Source organism: Phoenix dactylifera, chromosome 9, assembly GCF_009389715.1.
Source record: "Phoenix dactylifera cultivar Barhee BC4 chromosome 9, palm_55x_up_171113_PBpolish2nd_filt_p, whole genome shotgun sequence".
Lineage (NCBI taxonomy): Eukaryota > Viridiplantae > Streptophyta > Magnoliopsida > Arecales > Arecaceae > Phoenix > Phoenix dactylifera.
In genome coordinates, this window is record NC_052400.1 from 11,779,899 (window position 1) to 11,803,441 (window position 23,543).

Below are 23,543 nucleotides of genomic sequence, written 5' to 3' on the forward strand. Positions count from 1 at the left end.
TCCGCGCGTAAGCACTGCTTTGAACCTTTCCATCCGAACACACGTGTCTTGCTTCGGTCCGTCGATCTTCATGCAACGTAATAGACAAAAGAGGCGGGCCTCGTTAGGATGCTGCCAAGTGGCGTGTGTTTAATTTCCCACTGGGACGATAGGAGGCGGAGGCAGTTGGGCAACCTTGGTGGAGGCTGAGAAAAGCGACGCCATGGGGGATCCCATCTCTCACGCCCTCCTCGTACCCCAAGCTCATCTCCTTCGCTCCCGCTCCGCTTCTAGGGTTAGAGTTTCGCCGGAAGAGGTGGAGGGGCGGGGAGGATGGGGAGGGACGGGGCGCTGCGGTCGAGCCTGGTGGCGCTGTTGGCAGCGGTGCTCCTGGTCGGAGCCTGCACCTTCTCCTTCAAAAAGATGATGGGCACCTACTTCTTCGGCCTCCTGGGGATCTCCGGGATCCTCCTGCCCGACTGGGAGTTCTTCGATCGGGACTTCTCGCGGTGGGTCACTCCGATGCCGGCCCGGAGAAGGCCGCCGTCTGATCGGGCACCCGATGCTGGAAGGTTTGATCTCTCTCGCTCAGTTTGTTAAGGGATTTGTGAAAGTTTGAATTACTATGCGAAGAATTTTGTTTTAAGTTCCTTTTTTTAGGGGATTATGGATTAGTGTGTCATCACCTCATCCGAGATGGCACAAAATCTTATTTTGAACGTGAATGTTCAAATACGAAGTTCTGATATGTGATTTTATCAGGAAAAAGGTTTTCATTTGGGGGTTTGGAGTTTAAAACATTCTAACTGTCTTTTTGATAAATTGATTATAAAGAAAACTTTGGGATTTGAAGTTGGATATATGGAATTTCTTAATATGAAATTCCAACCGAGAAACTCTTGAGCTCAAGCTTTGTGTAAAGCTCTAGAAATTCTGACTCAGAACTTGGTGATTTTTTGAATTTAGAGGGCGATTCACCTTGTTGTATTAGGAGATATCATTGTTCACCGAATTGGTGGGGCAAGGATTTGGAATAGCTTGCAGTGACAACAGAGGTGGGCCTTAGTAGGAGTTATTATCGAGAATTAATGAAGCCAGCTATAGGCAGCTGGGGAAAAGGCTCCACCGTTATGGTCAAATTATTATGCACCAAAATCCTGAAAATTGTAGGGGAGGGAGAGAGGTACACAATTTTGTTCCATTTATCAAGTAGATCAGGTGAAAACAACCAAGGAAGAGAATTGTACGCTTGCTTATGTTTAATTGTGCTATATATTCTTTCCTTAATGATGCAGTGAGCCTTTTAAGTTAAAGATTCACACTGTTGATCGTAATTTACTATTTTTGAAAGACCTACACAGAACTTATGTGCTTTTGAGGTTTCTTACCTATAGATCAAGTGGACATACAATGGATAATTTAATGTAGTTAGCATATAAGATGTATTTTAGACCTCACTGATTGAGATTCCAAACCATCATATTGACATTTAAAATGCAGAGTCTACATTCAACTGACTTAGTTGCTTCTAAACTTTAAATTAAATCAAAACATTCTAACAGTTGGCTTGTCCATTTTGAAATCACTTGATGCATAAGTGGGAAAACTCTGAAACTTTTCTTTTTTGCACTCTGTAGCATGGAAGATAAAAGTATAGAATTCCTCAAGTAACATTGTCATCCATTGATTAGTGCCCTCATATTGGACTAAAAGGCACAAAATAGAACCACATATACTTCCAACACCAATATTAACTTGCTTGGGCATATTTGAGATTTCTCCTTCCAAACTATCTGCCCCACTACATTTAGGATCATGTACTAGGTTTTCTCTCCTTATACCTCCCATGAACATGTGAGACAAGAAATCAGAAAGACAGTACCAAAGGCTGCAACCAAAGTCACCATGAAGCAAAAATTTGAGATACGGTTCCCACCTAGGAACACATGTATGCTACTTCTAATATATTCTTAACAAGATTGTCAAAACCACCCACTGCACTGCATTCAGGATGATCTACTGGGCGCTCTCTCTTTCCTTATACCTCGCATACCTCATCAGTAATATGAGGTGAGAAACTGAAAAGACAGCACCAAAGGCTTGAAGTAAAGTCATAGTGGCGGCAAAAGTGAGTCATGATTGCCACCTTAGAGCACATGTTCCACTTTGAAAACAACTTAAGAAGATTGTCATTAGCAACTTATCTGGATACTTTTGTGTACATTAGCAACATGTTTCAGTTCATGTCATTATATCTATTTTAACATCCACTGATATATAAACCTGGTCTCTTTAAGTGATGAGCACTTAAAAAAAAAAACAAATCATTTGTTCAATCCTAAAAAAATAGATGTAAAAATCAAATTACTCAGTTTAATTGTGTATCATGAGCTGCGTTGAAGTTACTCAGATGTTGAGAATAGGTTAATTCCTTTACGGTTGCAGAGTATGAGGTTCATGTTCAACCAAATTGTTCATTACTTTTTCTTTACATGAAAAGTTATACTGCAAGTATAACATTATTTTCATTTTCAGGTATCAACAAATTATTCAACATATATACAATAGTGAGATGATGACCATGACAACTAAATCCTTTGGCTGTATGCAACTCTATTTGGTTTTGAATCACAATAAGACAGTATAGGTTGTTATTTTTTTTTAACTAAATTGAATAATTCTTGCTTATATATGCTTTGGAAGTTGAACCATTTTTACATTAGAATTAAGAGATGAATTGCAAGGATTTTATGAAGAAGAAGATGGAGCAAAAAGTGTACAATGAATTCCACATTAAAAGCAGACTGAGCTTTTTAGCAAAAAAAAAAAAAAAGCAGACTGAGCTCTGGTTTAAACTTTAAACTAAATGAAGGTGGGTAGTGTGTATCATGGACCCTAGGGATGCAATGATGGGGGAGTATCATTAGGGGAAAGTGGTTTGCATTTGTAGAATCATTCAAAAGAATTCTTTTGCAGTCTTGCCTCGCTGTTGTCAAATTGCAAGGTACCTCCTTGTTTGTCAGTATGTGAGATGGTTCACAATAGGTGTAAAGCTAGGTATGGATATTCCCTCAATCTTATGAAGGCTACCAAAAAATGAGTTCTGCTTCAGAATCATCCTCATATTGATTTGACAGTCTCGGTGATGGTGAAACCTGTTAGCACCAAGGTTCTAAGTGCCAGTCTATGCCTGCCTTGCAGTACCATGCTGGGCTTATGCTTGCAGGAGGCACACATAAATGCTGCATATGTGGATGTGTAAGTGCGGAGCTTATGCTCGCAAGAGGAACACATATGTGCCGCATGTATGTATGCATGTTTATTTGTTGCTGTGTGCGCATGTGCATGCCCGTGCATGTGGGTCTGTGTATATTAGTTTCAGCATAATACGGCATGCTGTGCTGGCCATGTTCCACAGGTTATTTATGTTAGTTTTGGTAGCAAGAACCTCATTTTTTTTTTTTTTTACAATTCAAACTGTATGTCTGCAAGAGTGGCCAGATCCTTATTAATGGTTTATTAATATGATAACTCGAAGTCAGAATGTCCTTCAAATATGAAGATCACCTTCATGCTAATCCCTTAAAACTTCTGCACCAGATAAAGCTGATTTAACCAGCTTCCATAATTAAATAGAGGGTGGAATGTATGACCCATAATTTCACATTGTCCAGCATTACCTGTGCCTTCGTTTTAGTTGCTAAGAATAGTTGAAGAATAAAGAGGTCTCAAAGGTTCTGCTTGGAAGCAGGTTACCAAATGAAAAAAGACAAAATGGTGGTTGATTTTGCCTCACTTGAAAGATGATCATGCCTATATTACTAAGATTTAAACTTTCCATTTCCAAAATTTTCCTAGTTTTGCCAGCATCGAAACAAAGCCCAAATATAAATTTATTAATTGTTGTTTTCCTATTCATTGTATTCTCTTTCCTCGTTAGTGTATGTAATCTACTGGACTATGCCTTATCATTTCTAGATATTTGATTTTTGTTATATTACTGTGTTTGCTGTGTTGGCATATCTAACTGAAAAAAATTTCATCCCATTATATCAGATCAATATTAACCATTTTGTTTCCTATTTTTTGTTGAGCAGATTTAAATTTCATCATCTCAGGGTTACTGTGATAGCTACAATTTATGGCTTTGGCCTGTGGAAGTGGTGGATGTTTGTAACCAGCTAGTTGGTTCAGCTTCTTCAGTGTCTCTTCATGCATTCTAACGCTGTAAACATTACTGCCTTATGCAACTTTTGGAAGTTTATGGGGTGTATTTATGGCTATAATGTATCTCTTTTCACTCAAACTTTTTCCAAGAAACTATAAGTCTCTGTGGATCATAGAGAAACTACAAGTCTCTCCGGATCATACTGTGGTGATTGTTTGTTGCTGTTTATTCTTCTGTTTACTGCTTCATTTTCTATACCTACTTTCAACTTTGAATGTTTTGGACAAGGGCTTCATTAATCTTGATTGCATTCTGATGCATCGGGATTTGTAGTTCTAGTGCAAGCAATGTAGTCTTGGTGAGATAATTATCGACTCTGCACCTTGGTGGCTTACACCGAGGATATTGAATGGAGCTTTGGTGGATAGGCTTGCAGAATTTTAGTTGCAATCATAGTGTTGAAGATTTTATAAAAGTTGGGATAACGCCAACCAAATTTTTAATTTGAAGCATATATTTGACATCTGAGGGTGTTGCAGTTATGGTTGCTGATGGGTTTTGTTCCTTTTATTTCCTCTCTGATAACTACTTGTCAAGCATTGGGGTTCGAGCCTTTATAGCGAAACGAGGGTTTGTACGTGGAGTCGGACAACATCTTGTATTGTATAAAACGGATGTAATCAAAGTATCTTACGCCATCAGAGTGGCGCAGCGGAAGCGTGGTGGGCCCATAACCCACAGGTCCCAGGATCGAAACCTGGCTCTGATATAGAGTAGCTTCCTCCATGCCCCCTTTTTTGTTTTTTTTTGTTTGTTTTCCAAAAACTTTATATGGTCCTACTTCCTAGCACAAAGTCTGTGCTTTTCACCAAGGAGCTTCTAATCTAGTCCCTCTAGCCATTTGAAGCCTGGGTTTGATTAATTATATTCAGCTTGGTTGACTTAATCCATATTGTGGATGGGTGAAGATATTGAGTCAATTTTTATCTTCCATTTTATTTTTTTATTTATTTCTCAAAAACTTTGCAAGATCCTGACAAAAACTTTGAACCTGTGCTTTTATTTTTGATGGGAGCCCATGCTTTTACAAAAGAGCTTCCAATCTAGTCTGTCTGAACCATTTGAAACTTTGGTTTGATTAATTACATTCGGCTTGTTCTAATCTAGCTTGATTTGCTCCAAATTGTGGATTGTATGAGATATTGAGACAATTTTTGAGTCAATTTTTGCTGACGGATTTATCTGTTTATTGGTTATTATCCTTGGTTAATTTTAGCTTGTTTATCTATCTCTGAATTAGGTGATCATGTAATCCAATAAATTTGAATGCATTAACCAACCAAATTCAAAGATAGTTTTATCTACAAAAAAATCTCCAAAAGAAAAAAAAAGGTGAAAAATTAGAATAAATAGAAATAGTCTGACAAATAACATATTGATCTCAAATGATGTCATGGATATGCCAAGATAGAGATGATTAACTATGCAGCTAGTTTTGATAAATCAACATGCTCACAGCCTGGTCAAAGCTGGTAGTCCTTTAAGGTATCAAAAATCAATTGCTTAATGAATTAGTTTATCTTGATGAACTACTGAATGTGGTTGTGCCTCAAAGTTAATGAAGCATAGTCATTAGTGACCTTTTCTATAAAAAAAAAAATGTTAATGAAAAAAAAGAATTATCTAGGTTAAAATTGTTCTCCCAGATGCATGGAGCTTTACATCTCTAGGAGATGTGTGTGTTGACTTGTGAAATAGAAGGAACAAACAGAGCAGTAGTGTAGTGGCTGTATTTTCTTTTCTATTAGCAAAATTTCTATGATAGAAAACTAGGTGGTTTACTTGATATTTCTTCCTCATATGGGACACTGCCACATTTTTTTAAAATATTTGTGAAATAGAAAACAAATGGTAAAAAAATATTTGAGGATAGAAATATCAAAAAAATCATGAAATAATAGAGTTTACTTTAGGACTTGTATAGATTTGTCCCCTTGATTTTTCTTTTCCAAGTTAGGGGAAGTCATGCTATCAACCACTACACTAGTGGTCACATAAGCATGGAGGTAAGTGACTTTGCTTGTTAACACTAACTATCTAAAAGCAGTGTATGACCAAACTGACTGTTAGAGAGTTGAGCCTGTTCTAGCCAGCATTTGGCAATTCCATCCTATGTGTGGGTATGGTAGCTCTTGACCATGCTACTACTACATCAAATTATGAAAAACTCTTCCTGCAATATCTTGCAATTTTCTTGGGCAAGATTTTATATGCTCCATTAGCTGGTTGGTCCTCCATATATTATTTCTTCTTTTTTGCCATAGCTTTTTCACAGATTTTTGACACATTGTGAGTGTGTACTTAGGAAATCAAATTTATTACCTGAACTTCTACTAAAAGAAATGAGCTTGGTTTAAATTGCAAACATAAATCATAAAATAGGAGTTGTTATTACATGGTTTTCTAGCTCATCATGCACATGACCGTTGCCATATGATTTTTTTTTTTAAAGCAGTTTTTTGCATGGAACATTGAGGGTGTCAGGGCCAAAAGCGACCACGCATGATGAAGACCTTTATAGTACTGTGAACGTTTTTATTAACATTTGAGATGAGGTATAATGCTCCGGATAGAGTGGCTACGTACTTGCACCAGCAGAAAATTTTATAAAAATGGGGAAGAATGCTCTGTGGCTTAAGCATGGCCACACGTTTGGCATATAGGAATATCTTGGTGAGTGACAGAATAGAAATTCGAAATAAAATAGACAATTACCAAAAGTTGGGAGAGATTTTATATGATTAAAATTATTAAAAAAATATAAAAAGATGAAGAATGTAAAACTTTTAGCATATTTATGCAATATTCACATAGAAAGAAGTAAAGGAGACCCAAAAAAACAATTAAGTAAATGCAAAAGCCATCACTACTACAGACCACCAACAATAAGTATCGTAATTAATCCACAAATTATTAACACTTCCTAAGTTGTCAACAGTTCGTGAATAAACCTACATATTCATGAGGGAGTGTTTTATTCTTAGCGAGTATGGGTTTAACTACCAAAAGAAAGCTCTATAATTTGTGCCAATAAATTTGATTGGACCTGTCCGATCTTCCTCCTAAAAAGTTATGCTGGCAACGTATGAAGCGTATTTTTTTTTTTTTTTGATAAATCGGATCATTCACTTCTAGTATGAATATATTCAATAAAAATAGAAAACAAGAAGTAATTTAGGTGTGGAGACATGGTCTCATAGCTGTTTCTAAAGGAAGCCGCCATAATGCTGAGCAACAAAGGATACAACTCAATCAGTTGCTCTATTTGCTTTCCTGTACACATAAACTGCTCGGAATGCTGTGCAATCCCTCATCAACCTGAGGATATCCTGCAGTAATGGATGCCCACAGACCTCTCTAGCTCGATTCTGGATCTATCTGATAACTATAGTAGAGTTCTCTTCTAGATAAATACACTCCATCCCCAATGTGCACCTTATATAGGTAATACCTTCCCATGCAACCCTCAGCTTCGCACCAGATACGAATATGTCAAAAATACAAGAACCTCCAGCCCCTACCAATCTAGAGTCATGTTTTAAATTACAAAGCCGACTTCGCCTCCAATTCCACCATTCGATACACTACCATCAAAATTAACCTTGATAAAGTTCAGAAGCGGGGGCTCCTAGAAGATAAAAATTGTCTGGGTCACGGCAAGAACTAAATGGGAATCCTGGATGTCCCTCACAATCACGATAACTTTGGCGGCAAGATACTGTATGGTCTCAGTAGCTTGAAGTAGGGCCCTATCAATAATAACCTTCAGTTGTTGCCTTCTGTTGTATTTTTGTGTTAGATACTTTTATTATTTTTGTTCTACTTCATTATAGTATGACATATATTAGTAAGGGTCCTTAACCTTAAGCCACTATATGCTTCTTTAGTAGAACACTTTCAGTTGTTATATATTTTATTTATTTTTTTTAAGAACTAGGATAGAAAGAAGCTTGACCATAATTAAGGTAAGGTGGAATTCTTATTCTAGTCACTTTACTAAGCAAGTTGATGCTCTACGTCATATGCCATTGTATATTTTCCACAACAATTTGAGCATCAAGGTGGCAATGGCATCGATATGGTTTATACAACAGAACTAATACATATGGGAATCCTAGAATTTATTTTTTTTAAATTTTATATGAGACAATAAATACGCCCCTAATTTCAATTGCTATATTTTTATTTTCTTTTTCAACATTCATAAATATACATAGATAAAGCAAGATAAATGTATTTGATAAAAAGCATCTATAAATGAGAGTATCCATAAAAAGGTGGATGATAGTCGATGATCTATTAAAAAGTTTGTTTTATTCTAAATAAAGATTATACATATTTACATATATATATATATATATATTTAATGCATATGTATATGCATAGATAGATAGGTCACACTACATATCTAATCTTGCGATTTTAATAACTCCAAAAATGAGATTGGTTGTATTTTGTTTGGGTTTGTGGACCATCTATCTCGAATTTTTGTCAGCCACTAATTTAAACTACCCCAAAGCCGTTAGCCTGGTAATTGTAACATTATGTGGGTAATATTTGAAAATTTTCTCCAATATAACCCCTTAAATCTCATAATGAATTTTTTTAAAAAAATAAAAAATAAATTGTGGGACACAGATCTCATCAGGGGCTTCAAAAAAAAGAAGAGGTGTGGCCCATCGACAAGGTCCCTCGTGCGTGGATGGGCATCCCCAGAAGAAAATATAAAAAGGTGGGCCACTGAGGTCAAACAGAAGTCAACCACTTATTTTGTCCATCATGACAGAGGACAGCACGGGTATTATGACTCTCAGAAAGGGGATGGTGGGGCATCCCCCAATAAATTCCCCTCCCACTCGGGTCATCCCATCCGTGTCATTACTATGCAGCAAAGTCAACACGGGGAAGCCCTTCCTCTGTGGCTGCCGTGCTCTCTTTTATTTTATTAGTTTCTTTTATCTTTCTTCTTTACATCCTTGGAGGACTTGTTCAACTCTTATAATCCGCCTGATTGCTTTTCCTCTGGCCCAAAAAAATCTCTCCTTTCTTTTTAAACTCGTCATATCGATCAAAAAGAGAGTAAGGAATCTTTGAACAGACTCTTCTTCTGAGGTAAGACGGATTTTGGATTCCAAAATTGTCTTTTTTGGCTTTTGATTGCTTATTTTGGTGGGGGATTCAATTTTGGTGATCGGGTTTGGGTTTGGCGACGCAGGGAGGAGATTTCTGTGAGAAAGTTGGGATTTTGCGGAGTCATTCGTGGTCAAAATCGCATCTTGGGGGTCGGAAGGAGGAATAGATGCGGAGAATTTAGCGGGAGGGGCAGAGGAACAAGAGGATTATATGGATAAATTATGCTGCTTCGGGGGCTCCTGCTCTCGGGTGAGAGAAGATTTGATCTATTTCCTTGTTTATCGATATTTTCCCCTTTTCGATGCTTCTTTTGAGTGAGCTTTTTGATTTCTGCTCTCCGTTTTGCTGCTCTTATTGGTGATTGGATTTGGGTACCTCTGTTCCGTGTGGTGTTGATTTGGTGCTATGAGATTAATAGGAAACTCTGTTTCTGATTTTTTCTGACTATTTTGTTGATTGGTAGAGGAAAAAATTAGAAACAAAATAGTTAAATCTGAAGTTTAATCATGAAGAGTTGATTAAGTCTTCTATTCTAGGGTTGTTGAACATTTGATGCAACTCAACTCAACTAAGCCTTAATCCAAACTACTTGGGGTCAGCTTGTCGAACATTCGATCTTCATTAATATTTCCCCTTTCATTTTAGCCTGATATATATATATATATGTGTGTGTGTGTGTGTGTGTGTTGGATTCTCTATTCTGTTTCCAAGTGTCATTTTTAGTTTTTTTAGTATATAGAGAATATGCATATGCTCAGTGAATTAGATTAGGCTTAGTTGGTTACATCAATTGCTAGTGTTTCCTTTTCTTAGTATTCTATTTCTTTTTCTAATTTAAATTGGGGATATAGTAAGATAATAGGCCTGACATTCTTAAGCTGGCGAGATAGCAGGGGATTTACTAAGGTGTATTTGGTAAAACTCATGGTTGCTGCCTTAACTGAATAGTGAGGAATAAATTTGTTTTGTTCCACAACAAGCTTACTTATTGAAACCAAGAACAAGGATAAATCTTTGTATTATAAGAACAAAAGTAAGGAGAAAACCAACATTGACAAAACTATGAACATAATTTATGGGTATGGTTGCCTCTATGTGGCTAGACCAGCTGTCAATTCAAAGAAACTCTAATGACAAGTCCCACTCAAACAAATAAGAAAACTCAAACCAAGATATGTAATTATTCAAGTTTTGCTCAACTATTGAGGGACATAAGGACAAACAAACTGAAAATTATAAAATAAAAGTTTTGGAGCTCATAGTTAGCTTCAAAATTAGTACATGCATGGGAGTTCACATTATGAGTTATACCTCCGAGAAGGAATTCAGATTTTCTACCAAGCTTGCAGCCTTAGCCACATGGATTGATGTTTTTGCATCTAGTTATGCCTCCAAAAGATCAATTAACTTTTTACCAAAATGTTGGAAACAGTTAAGCACCTTAAATGAAGCCTATCCTTAATGCTCGTTTGCTAACTTGTTTGCTAATTTTGCTTAAAACTCTTCCTTGAGTCTTAGAAACCCCAGAATATATGAAGCATGTGACACCTTGAAGATTTTGCAACTTGGACACTTTGAAGAAAGACTAACCATTGCCTCTGGAAGGATCACCAGATGAACTTTTGAACAATATATTGAAAAACCTTGGGACAGTTGCATTATGACTTTCATGGGAACATCAACCTCTTGGTGATTCTAATCCACAAAATTTTCCTGATTCCTTTCATTATGTAAAATCAATCCTCATCATAGATGAATGATGAGGGATCCCATTTTCCATGCTATGGCTCCTTTTGACATTGTTCTTCAAATCATGAAAGCCCTTAGTCCTTACCTTGTTGTATATAATTAGATTATAAAATCCAAAAAGACTGAAGAAAATTGAAATTTTACCTCGTGAGAACTTGGGGATTTAAACGGATTGCTGACTGCGTTGGCCTTTGCTAGTGGCTTCATTTTTGTTCTATATCCTGGATTGCGATCTTATGATTTAATGTTTTGTTTTAGATATTGCGGAAGCATATTCTTGATAGCTCTGCAAATCCAAGAATCATTAGTGGCTTACAGTTGCACAAATCGTCTTGGTAGAAAGGCTAATCCTTTTGCCATTTCTATTTCTCTTATTGATTCCTACATAAATGGCGATGTTAATGACCATATTGACAACAAACCTGCTGGTTGATTTGAATTAGGGAAGAACATAAAGCTAAAAATCAAATAAAAAAATTACTAAATAATCATTTCCTAAGGGTTAATTTGATTATTAGTGCAGAGAATTAAGCTTTTTGATGATGTTTTGCCTTCATAGATAGCCAACAAAATTGCTACTAAACTGACCATGCTACTTGCTAAGAACTCCACTTCTAAGATAATCCAGATTAGACTTCTAGTTCTACTTAACTCTTTCTGAAACTATCTATTATTTACTTATAGTACTTCTAACTTGTTTGAAATCTTCTTACAAAAAATACTTTAAAAGAAAATTCTTCAGTAGAAAACATTAATTAAAATCATATATTGAATATTTCATTAGTTCTGTCATGATCCTTTAGCCCACTGTCATAAGATCATGATGATTAAACTGAAAGCTGTTCAACAGAAATTGGGACTTTGTGCATAAATTAGATCAGTAGATTGAAATATGCCTGTAGTAATTTGGCTACTTGGTATACATAAATACCCATGAGTGATGCAAATTCTACAACTAGTAAATATTCTGTTAATCTTGATTTTTGGATAATCATTTTGATCCTGAACATCATCTCTTTTATTTGCAAGATTTGGATTCTAATATAGCTTGTGAAACAATCTGAAGCTTATATTTGTTGTGCATTTGTTAGTCAGAATTAGAAGTAGAAATTATCATTATTTTTTCTTCTGGAATATGTTTTGCAGAATGTAAATTAATAATCAGTGTTGCTGACTCATTTCCAGGTTCTTAGAACTCGTAGTGCAGAATACCTTTGTTATAGTTTTAACCAGATCCTAGTCAGCTTCTGGTTTTGCATTGGCTGATTTGTATAGTTTAAGTTGTAAAATTTGTTGCTGTATGAAATAAAGGTAGCATATTTATCCCTCTGAGGACGAAGCCTGAAATTAGATTCTGCTATATAGTTTGCAGGTCATTCTTCAGGTGATGCCGGTAAAGGGAAAAGCTGTCAAGGCCGCATAAAAATTACATATGGATTTAGCCTTGTAAAGGGAAAAGCTAGTCATCCAATGGAGGATTATCATGTCGCCAGATTTGTCCAGATGAGAGGGCAGGAGCTTGGGCTGTTTGCTATTTTTGATGGTCATTTGGGAGATAGCGTGCCTGCCTATTTGCAGAAGCATCTGTTTGCTAATATTCTGAAAGAGGTGTGTTGTTATTATCATATCTTATTTATTGTTTTCATCCATTTACATTATTTTTTTAATAAAATTTATTATTTTTTAATTCTTGATCTTTGATTATGCAATATAATTTTATAAAAGCCCTAAAATCATGAAAATGGAAACTTTGACGTTGAGTTGAATTTTCACAATTCACATCTGTCTCCTTATTAACTTATGCTTTTCCATTTTTGAACCGTCTCTTGTTAATGGCCGGATAACTCCTACAAACCTCAATCTCAAACTTCAATAATTTCTAAACAAAGTATACCGTACTGGCCTAAACCGGGCAGGGCGTACTGTACCGTACCGGTTCAGTACCAGTATCCAATACGGGTGGCGTACCGATACTTGGTATGCCAAAAAATTTGTACCATACCATACCAATATTGTGCTAGTGTGGCACTAGTACGGAGTCCGGTACCGAGACAACGAATCTTGTTTCTAAATATTGAAGAATTTAAAATTAAAAAACTCCAACTGCAGCCTCAGTATTTGTAGTTATCAGAGATGGATTAGCTGTTATTTCAGGGGAATAAATAATTTTTTTGGCACACAAAAGGTATAGCCTAATTTCTCTTTTCCGTATATCAGGAAGAATTTTGGACCCAGCCAGATAGAGCCATTTCAAAAGCCTATGAAAAGACTGACAAGGCAATTCTTTCACACAGTCCTGATATGGGACGAGGGGTTCCACTGCTGTTACTGCAATTCTTGTAAACGGTAGGAAGTTATGGGTAGCCAATGTTGGCGATTCACGAGCAGTTCTTGCAAAAGGTGGAAAGGTGATACAATTGACAGTTGATCATGAACCAAGCACCGAGCGTGAGCGTGGGAGTATCGAGACAAGAGGTGGCTTTGTTTCAAACATGCCAGGTTTGCTTCAGCAGCCTTTATTTAAATCAATTTCTGATTATGTTTGTGTTCTTATATAGTGTTACATATCCATGCTTGTCGATAAAATGCCATCCTCTATTATTTTCGACGTGTGATCTGTTTCTGCTTGTCAATGCCTACGAGCATCTTCATTTATTAATTTTTGAGGGAAGTATCAATGCAGCTTCCAGAGAAGCATCTGTTCAGAACCTTGCAAATTTGTTGGTGGCAATAACTCCACAGATGAATTTTCACTTAATATAGAATTGTTTCACACTTTTCTCACGCTAGGCAAGACTGCTAGGATGTCATCAATAAATCAAAATTAGCATTTCTTATAAGAGATTGACTGAAACCTAACTTGCTCGTATATAACCCTTAATAGCATAATTGTCAATTCTCATATAGCATCATATGATTAGATATTTTGTTGAATATCCATGTATTACATTTACAAACTTTATCTCCAGGCTTGTGGTCAATCGTACTTCTGCATTTTGTTTGGTAGCCCAAAAGTGGATTATTGCTCATTGGTGACCATTCAACACATTCTCCCCAGGTTACATAGTAATGATAATCATATTCCATGTTCTTTTTAAAAAGGCTCCGTAGAAGAGATAGAGTAGCCTGCCATCTAGGACATATAATTTGTTGTGATTGTCTTTATGAGCTTCTTGAGATTGTACCATTGCCAGACCAACCATCACCATTAAATGTGGTTGTCTTGTTTAATACTTTACAAGTCAGAACCACCTGCAGGCGATGTGAACCACATCCTATTAACTAACCAGTTTACCCCAAGCGCTTAAGCTACTAGGGAAGGGGGTCAACAACATATATTAGGCTTAACACACCTTCACATGTGTAGCCCGGACCAGGCATGTGGGGAGACCATATTGACTGGAATGAGTTAAGATAAACTGGAATAAGTGAAGATAATAACTGGATTAATTAAATAAATAATGGGGGGAAGGGGATTCGAACTCACGACCTCTAGTAAAGCTTGAGCTCAGATACATGTTAACCAACCAATTTACTAATAGGGAAAGGATCGACAATGAATGTCAGGCTTAACACGTCCTTCCCCACTTGAGATGTGGATTGTGCCTGACTTACTTGCAGTATGCACTTTAAAAGTGAGGCCTACATGGTTCAAGATGCATGTAGATGAAAGCTTTCATCTATGCACTCATGTTGGTGTAGCACCATTTTATTTATTATTTTTATAAACTTGATGGGAGAAAATATCTCATGTTATCTTTCTTTTATTTATTTCTTATTTAGTAGGCATCCTAATTCGGTTAAATAGAAAGTAATTGAAGGGGACTGTCAAGCCTGTTTGAAGGGTATTATAGTTGGCTGGGAACAAGTCATTGATTTTTCCCCATATAGCAGAGTTAAAGAAAGCCATGTCCAGCTTGTTTCCCTAATCTCTTCATTCTCTCTTTAGTTTTTCCTCTCTTCCTCTCTATAATTCTTTTCCTTCTCTGAAAAAAAAATCATCCTTCATTGGCATTTACTGCAACTGCAAACAGCATCTCCATAGATACTCAGAATCTGACCTTTTTCTCACTGCTGCTGCTTTACTTTATGCCCAACTGATTGCTCAATATTCTTTGGAGTCCTAAATACATTCAGGAACCCTGAAATCTTTATTTTTCCTTCTTTCAACTGCTACAACACTAAACCTGTCTGCATTATGAAAACCTGCGCACAGGCGCACAGCACCCTACATTTTTCAACATAAACCAGTAGAGACCCTTTGAACCCTGACCCAGTGCCTTTTAACCCTAGTTTATCATTTCCAATATTAAACCCCCTTCCTTAAATCTCTAAAGTAACCCTTTTACCTTCTCGTTTCTCTTTAGTCTGAATATCTATTCCATTCTGTCCTTAAATTATTTTCTGGACAGCATACCGATAGAACCTGTAAAGTTTAAACCCTATTAATCACTTGTATTTGCTTATCCATCTCTCCATCAAGGTTCCAATCAGTTGGTGGATACAGGAGTTTCACGCTTAACACTCCATCTAGAATTGGGCATCTTTAGTGACTGGTGAGCTTTCGCTTCATTAACAGTTCCTAAAGTTGACCTGATTCTTATTTTTCCATTTTGTATCCAACTTTCTCACCTACATTCTTCACCACCACCACCACCACCATGACCAAAAAGGAGCCTCTTATAGTGCTTTCTGATACATGTTCTGTTTATGATGTAACCCATAAATAGTCTATGAGGATGGGCCTCTTTCCAATGACAGGGAACTAAATTTCAAACAATGCTAGATGAATGCAAATGGTGTCATGTACAGAAGGCTAAAGATTTTTTTTATTTTTATTTTGGAATGGAATATATGAAGAAAAAAGGTTGATCTAAGAATGAAAGTGCATCAGGAATGAGTATCAGGAAGTTAAAGACATCAGCAAGTAAAAGAAAAGGAACGTGCTGACACCCAAAATGGAGTAAAAAGGTTGATTTTCATCAGTCCTTGGAAAAATTGTTAAAGTTGAGAGTTTCTGACATGGGATGATCTTTAGTGAAGGGAGATAAGGTAAGATTTAAATGCTATTGAATATATTTTGTCAAACACGTTTTGGTGTATATGAAAAGAAACATTTAATAGGATGACTGAGATTAGGAGTTGAAAGATATTTGCTTTTTCACATTGCAATTACAAATTCAGCAATCCAACTTTTACCATCATTTGCCAAATCTTCTATAGTGATAAATGTGGAGATAGGAGAATTCGTAGATAGTCCTTAGTGTCAGAAAATCTTAACAAATGTCTGATTGGATAGCAACTTGGAGCTTATATATTTCACTATCACGAGGATTTTTTTTCTTGAAATGTGTCCTTGCCATCTTATTGCCATAATGTCATATTCTCTGCTTCCATTTGCTTCTATCTTGCCTCTCTGCTTCCATTAGCTTCTATCTTGCCTATCAATATGTGATTCTTTTTATTTTCCTAAATAAATGAGTGAAAATTGTAATTGTAGATTGGCCATCAATATTCTAGTTGAAATGTGTTGATTTTGAGGGAGAGTTTTGCAGATCAATAGGAAAACTTTGAGGTATTGTGCCATCTAGTAGAGTGGCAGTCAGGCCTATTTGTTTGCTGAATATTATTCATAACTGTCAATTAGATGAGCTGATATTTGGGAGGTTTCATGGAATGATATTGCGGTTTGGAAGTTGGAAGCAACTTTGGTATATTAGCGGACTGAATTGATTCAAGTTATGAGCACTGCCGATAGGGGAGGAGTTTAGCTTTTTGAGTATTCTTAGTCGATTAACATGCAGTAGAGTAGCCTAGATTTGGCTCCAAAAGAGGATAATTCATTAGTGAATTATTTTACCTTATTGTAGACTTCCTTCTTCGGTTCTTCCATTATACTTCATATCAACTTTGTGTTAAATATTACTGATTTTGTTCATGACCAGTTGACAACTTCACTAAAAGTTAGGAGATTAACTTGGGAATTGATTTTTGGAGTGTCTTATTTGCTCAAAAGATTATTGGAATGTCTTAAACTGTGAGGAAATTCCATCATATTATAGAGATTGACCTGAAACTGGTGATATTGGATATTCTTTCAACATACAAATTATGTAATTATAATTTTTTGATTGGAAAGAAAATAACTCTATTACAAGTGGAAAATGATGATGGCAATGCAACCTTTCTTGTTGAGTACATGGAACCCAGATACAAGATTTAAAGTATTTTATATGCCTATTGGATTATTGGCACATACTAATGGCAAAGTAGGATTTATGAAGCTAACCACAAAATAGATGGTCAGGTCTTGTTGTTATTATAAGTAATTGATGATATATAAGTAATTTACAATAACTATTTACACCTATGAATGGTTAAGGAAAGAACTTCTTTTAATAAGAATTAATTTAGGAAGAGAAGGGGCAAGATCTTCAACAACAATTTGTCAACAATAATATGTTTCCTTATACTAAATCTTTTAAAGAAGGAAACCAATGGGGAAAGTATTATTATTAAGTATAGGAAGAAAGATTTCGATAAACAATTCATCAGAACAGGATATGGTCTTTTGGAAAGGAAGACTGAATTATTTAAATTTGACATCAATTGATGCATCAATAACTCGACATAAGCCTTAGGTGGGAGTAATAAGAAGTGATTAATGACATTCTATTTTATGGACTTGCTGTTTTGTATGAACTAAGGGAAAAGTAGGATCCAAAATGCTAACACCAAATTGATAGATAATGCTTTCTGAAAACACAAACCCTGTCAAATGCCATTACTGCAATATTGGAGGCACTTTTTCTATTTATTGTGGAAAAAGGATCCATGAACATGTAAGGTTTAAAGTTTTGTTTTTAGGTTTTTGAACTTGAGTGGTGATGTTTCAGAGTACTTTAGCAATTGGCTTTGGATTCTTTTTTTTCTCATGAATCTTAGCTAGGTTAGATTCGCTTGCTTATAGCAAATTAGATGTAGAGCTTTTGCATATAATAATTACTGTTTGCATACATGAAAAATTACTATTGAAAGACACCATTAAGCATTATCTAGAGAACCCCAGTCAATTTTTTGAAAGGATAGCATTGAAGGAAAGTGTTTTAGAGTTACTGTATTGCAGAAAGGAAAGAGGATTTTGGGTTAATGTGCATATAATTGGTAAAAAGCTAGCACAGTATACTCTCTGGAGGAACCTGAGGCTTGTAAAGAGACTGAAATTCATCCTTTTTTCTATAGCATGCACCTGATGCCCTCCTTTTCCCAAGCCTACTCTGCATTATTGTCTTGAATAGCTTTGCCAACCAATTTCTAGCATATGCCTATGTGATCTTGATAATATCTTAGAATTTTGTCAATGATATACCACAACTTAGCATGCTTTTCTTTTCTATTCTTTTATTTAAGAGGGTATAAAAGTGTATTTAATAAATTTCAGGAATTCCTTGGACTCTTCGGAATCATTTTCGGTTCCTTCTTTTGAGATTTGCTTTCATGGTCTAAAAGGCTCAAAGAGAAGAATACTTCCAAATTTCAGGAACAATCTTAGAATTTTCTAAACCTGGCTAAAAGGAAAACAATTTTCTTTATGCTTTAGGCTTCTCATTTCACCAAAATTTCTCCACCATCTCAAAGTAGCATTCAGGCTTATATGATTTATAAGGTTGTTCGATGATGTTTTAAAACCAAACTGCACTAATAGTCTAATCATGTACTTATGGAATCTTCATTATGCCTTGTAGCCTTCTGATGTAACTCTTACTCTACAATGCACGACATAACATTGAGCATGGCTGACATATGCTTGTGCATAAAGCTGCCTTCCCTTGACAAAGCACCCCCACATTACATCCCACACTCCATCATCTCTATCCTATACATTTTTCTAAATAGTGCTACCTCATGAGGCCTTCACATTATAAAAAGAATTGCTTTCACTCCTCTTCTTAATTTGTCATGTTCCACTCTGTATAAGCAAAATAATCCATTTATGAGCTTCTGCCGTTCTGCTCAGTGCTCATGCTTTGCATGTGATGTGTCTTGTGGCTTAACATTTTTCTTGAGTGAGCAACGTGATCATTGTTTTGACCTCCCAAGTGGTAAGCAAATTCTTGTAATAATTTCTTGATTTGTCATGCCTTCACTAGAGACAATTTGCTACATTCTTTTTCACTGTATTTGGTTTTGTTCCCCTAGTGTGCTTGCAATCTTTGCTCCCTCGCCTGTCTAATACGCATTGATGAAGTTTATGTTAAAGGAACTAATGGATTAGTTCCTTGAACATAAAACACTGCCTCCTTGACCAGTTGACCCACAAAGTCACTCTTTCTTTCTTTCTTTCTTTTTAAATCTATGCCCTAGTCTCAAAAAAAATCTTCTATATCGGCTTGCACCTCATCCATTAGTGCTTGTGGTTTTACATATAGGCTTCTAGCTAGGCCATCAAACCTCAAAGTATGCTGAAGTTGTGTCACGGAATTGATGCCTTAAATGTGAGACTAGTTCCTCAAATGTAATCACCACTTCCTTCCCATAATGTTACTCTAGTTTCTCACTTAATCCCAAGCTACTTATGTGTAGGTCCTAATCCTTCATTAATTTTTTATCACCCCTTTTGCATCTACTTCATTCCTTGACACTTCCATCTGAGTGGAGGTTACTTATTTGAATAACACCACATTAACAATCCTTGAATGTTACAGCTTCCTTGTGCTCAATATTCTTTAACCATACTGAACTTCTGTTCTATGGTGCCTCCCCTCCCAAGCAACATCCCTACATGAGGTTGTAATCTTGCCACCATGCATCATGGATTTATCAATCTCCACCCTTTCGGTGATCCCATGAAATTTAACTTCTCCGAAAAGATATTCTAGATTGTCATTGAATGCGAGGATCCTGAGCATCAATCTAATTTAACCATTTCATCCCTTAATGCAGCTTTCGCGCCCCTTAGTCATCGAGGTGCTGACTTCAATCATGCCCATGGAACTGGTACCCTAACTAGTTTATGTTTACGCACATTTTCAAGCACGATATATCCCATCCGGCAACTTGTTTGGCCTTATAAATGTAGCAAACCTCCAATTGAGCTAGAGAGAGACTTTGCCCTGGATAACTTACTACTTTTAACAACTGGTTATGTTTTCCTAGCATTTATACACCACTGTGCCAACTTCATGGGTGTTCACTTGCTTGCACAATTGTGACCCTGCTTCTGACACATGGATGTATTTGAGTGCTTCTTGACTAAGTGCAGTATCATAGGCACTGCTCTAGCACTGATACCTTTATGCCACAACACAGAAATTTACACAGGTTGCACTATGCAATGTGTATCATGTCCTTTTCAAAGCGCACTTGAATGAAAAGTGTTTTGCTAAATTAACAACCTATGCTTTGGTGAAGGACTTGATGATGTCTAAGAAAATTAGAAACCAATTACTCTACATGCGTCAATGCTTAAAATTAGAGATTTCTAAATGATGACATGGAATCTGTTCTGGAAACATGATCCTACTCCCATCCTTGGGCCACTTTGAACCGTAAAAGCTCGAGACGCTGAAGTTCATTGTTTCCTCCTTTGAATCTTGTTCCACTCTTGGTTTCTAAGATAGATTGCTACTATATGCTTACTGCAATTCTCTATTTGCACCTAATTACTTCAGGAATACTTGTGGATGGGTTTTCATAAACCACTAGTAGGATCTAATACATATCTACTGCTTTTCTGTGCTTCCATAGACTGTTTCGTGGAAAGACGCCAAGCTTGCATGCATCAGGAAGGGCATTTTTGAAGTCTTACCTTCTGATTTTCAGTGGTTAGAAGTTTGTTAACCACTGCAACTTAGGATAGATACCATGTAGCTTTGAAAATTGATAGACTCAAGTTGGCTATCAGTAGGTTTTTATCTATGTGCCTGGTTGCATAGGTCTCTCTTATGACTATAGAAAAATGTCAGTTCTGCGTTTTGTGCTTGAGAAAAGATGCTTTATCAGACAATCTGGCGGAATAAATGATGCATGGAACTTTGTTCTGATGATTGTTTTGATATACTTCATGCATCTTTTCTGATTACCATCCATTAGCAAATATAGTGGTTTCTCCTGTTTAGAAGTCCTATTTACTTTATTAAAATCAATCTTATCTTTACTTTACAAACATTACTGTTGTCTTATTGACACGATCATGGACATTTGAGAGATAATATTTTTGAAGATATAATCGGATATTTGTTTCATATTTAAATCTATAGCATATCTTTTACCTTTGTGGATATTTTGTCTTTAATCTGTATCTAAACTAGCTTCCTCGAAAGAATGCATACTATATGCTGTATGGCTTCTTTGTAGAAAGCATATGTGGCATGCCTTAATTCATATTGATATTGTTAAATCTTTAAATGAAATAAAAGCTTTATCCATGTAATAAAGCACTTATTTCATAAAAAGGTAGCTTTTCTCTTTTCCTCCTTGAAGTGTTCAGCCAAAATATTCACCTGAATTTGAAAAATATTTTTGTAGATGTGTATCTTTTGCTTCTTACCTTCGTCTTCATTTCACAAAGATTCATGTTAATACCGTACATAGGCTGATATTCATCTCTTTATCAGGAGATGTCCCAAGAGTTAACGGCCAATTAGCTGTTTCCCGTGCTTTTGGGGACAAGAGCCTCAAGTCGCATCTGCGGTCAGATCCAGACATACACCCTGAAGATATTACTGCTGATGCTGAATTACTTATCCTTGCAAGTGATGGCCTCTGGAAGGTTTGCTTCCAAAAGCCCCGGGCCTTCTCTAGTTTACTCATTTTATCAATATAAACCATATTTCTTCTGTAAATTTAATTCTGTTAGGTCATGAGAAATGAAGAGGCTGTTGATATCGCTCAAAAGATTAAGGACCCGCAAGCAGCAGCGAGGCAGTTAACAACTGAAGCAGTGAATAGAGACAGCAAAGATGATATTTCATGCATTGTTGTCCGGCTGAAAGCATAGAAAATAGTTGATTCTTTCAGATGATGGTCTCTCCGAGGTCTCTCCATTGTTCGAGAGAAGTCATCTATAGGTGGCTAGTAGCAGCATAAAGTTGAGTTGGTCATGTCCAATGAAGCCGGCAGAGGAATACCAAATGCTGGAGTACAAAAATTAGTTCTCGCACCCTTCTCGCTTATCTTGTATATGCTTTCATCCTTAATTAGTTATTAGCTGAGTGTGATATTGTTTGATTCCTTTAATGGATTAGTTAATCAAAGTGTCCCTTGCCTTCAACTGTGTGGTGACAAGAAGCCTTCTGGGACAGGAGGATTTATTTAGCATAATTGTTGGTGGTATTGCTTGCATTTTTCTTTCTTTCTTTTTGTTTCCTTTATTTTGTTTTAAGCTACAGTAAAAGCCAGATTGTGTTGATGAAATGCAACTGCTTATTTTGCTGATGATTTCCAAATGATGCAGCTGCTCCCGGTTTCTGTATCTCCTAATTACCTCTTGATATGGAGCTCTTGTAAATCAAAGATTGCCGGCCATGTTACACCATAGATAAAGCTCGTTTTGGCTGCCTGGGCGCTTAGTCGCCACTTCAACTTTACTGCACTACGAGACACACGTCTTGTCTCATCTTCTTCGTCATGATGGGCCAATCAAAGCTTGTCATGAAGCTAGGACCATCCTGTTAAAATCTGCCATATGGCTAACCTGGGAGTGCTTCGAATTTCAGAAGATAAATACAGGCAAAACATCTGTGCGTAACCTTCAGAAGATGCAATGAGCTATGAAAAACGGTCAATCTGTATATCCAAACTTTTCGACGACGTGCATCGATTTTTGTGCCCTAGTGTTGGAGTTTTGCTGCTCTCGTAATATCTTTGTTATTCCCTAAGAGTGTTTGACTTAGAAATTAGAAATTAGAGGGTCCTCCTGGCGACACTCTCCGATAAGAAATTTTTTTCGTTTTTGATATTTTAGATCTGATCCAGTATTAGAGCGAAGGTCTGGGCACAGTTTTTTCTTCCCTATACTATCTCTAGAGCACTGTGTTGGAGCCATCGCCGTCCGTGCACAGCGACCGCTGTCTTGCTACTGTGGCCCATAACAATTTTTTTCTGACCTTTAAAGTTTGAACAGCCCATTAAACCCTCGTTTTCATTGGGCCGATTTCCAGCGGCAGAACCGGGGAAACACCTCGAATCGAAGCGAGAAATCTCGAAGGCGCTCTTCCCGCCTCCTCGAGAACAACGGCCAAAATGCAGCGGGGAGGCATCGTGGCCGTTTGATTTCGCGCGAGGATGTGGAGGAGGGAAATCGGAGATTGAGATGGACGGCTCGACCAAGTGGTGGAGCCAGCTAGCCAGAACGCTTGTACGAAACTCAAAGCAACCTCAAGCCTAGGCCAAGGCAAGATGGCAGGAGCATGGTAAAGAGGGGGCTGCCGACGGCCAAACAAGAAAAACATAC

The 23,543-nt window shown here is 36.8% G+C and overlaps 2 protein-coding genes and 1 non-coding gene across 3 annotated transcripts; all 3 read left to right on the forward strand.

The window, feature by feature from the left end:
* Positions 1-237: 237 nt before the first annotated feature.
* LOC103701764 (signal peptidase complex-like protein DTM1) lies at positions 238-4,479 on the forward strand. The gene is made up of 2 exons (XM_008783933.4): positions 238-551; positions 4,077-4,479. The coding sequence occupies exons 1-2, from the start codon at positions 313-315 to the stop codon at positions 4,162-4,164; spliced, it is 327 nt and encodes a 108-aa protein (XP_008782155.2). The 5' UTR covers positions 238-312; the 3' UTR covers positions 4,165-4,479.
* A 365-nt stretch (positions 4,480-4,844) lies between these two features.
* Positions 4,845-4,916, forward strand: TRNAM-CAU. The gene has a single exon. It is a non-coding gene; the product is annotated as a tRNA-Met (tRNA).
* Positions 4,917-9,080: 4,164 nt separating this feature from the next.
* On the forward strand, positions 9,081-22,528 carry LOC103701765 (probable protein phosphatase 2C 41). Its single transcript, XM_008783934.4, is given in 7 exon segments — positions 9,081-9,319; positions 9,423-9,589; positions 12,455-12,697; positions 13,307-13,391; positions 13,394-13,588; positions 21,706-21,860; positions 21,948-22,528. Coding segments are annotated over 6 exon segments (858 nt in total). The 5' UTR covers positions 9,081-9,319; positions 9,423-9,550; the 3' UTR covers positions 22,089-22,528.
* The last annotated feature ends 1,015 nt before the right edge of the window (positions 22,529-23,543 follow it).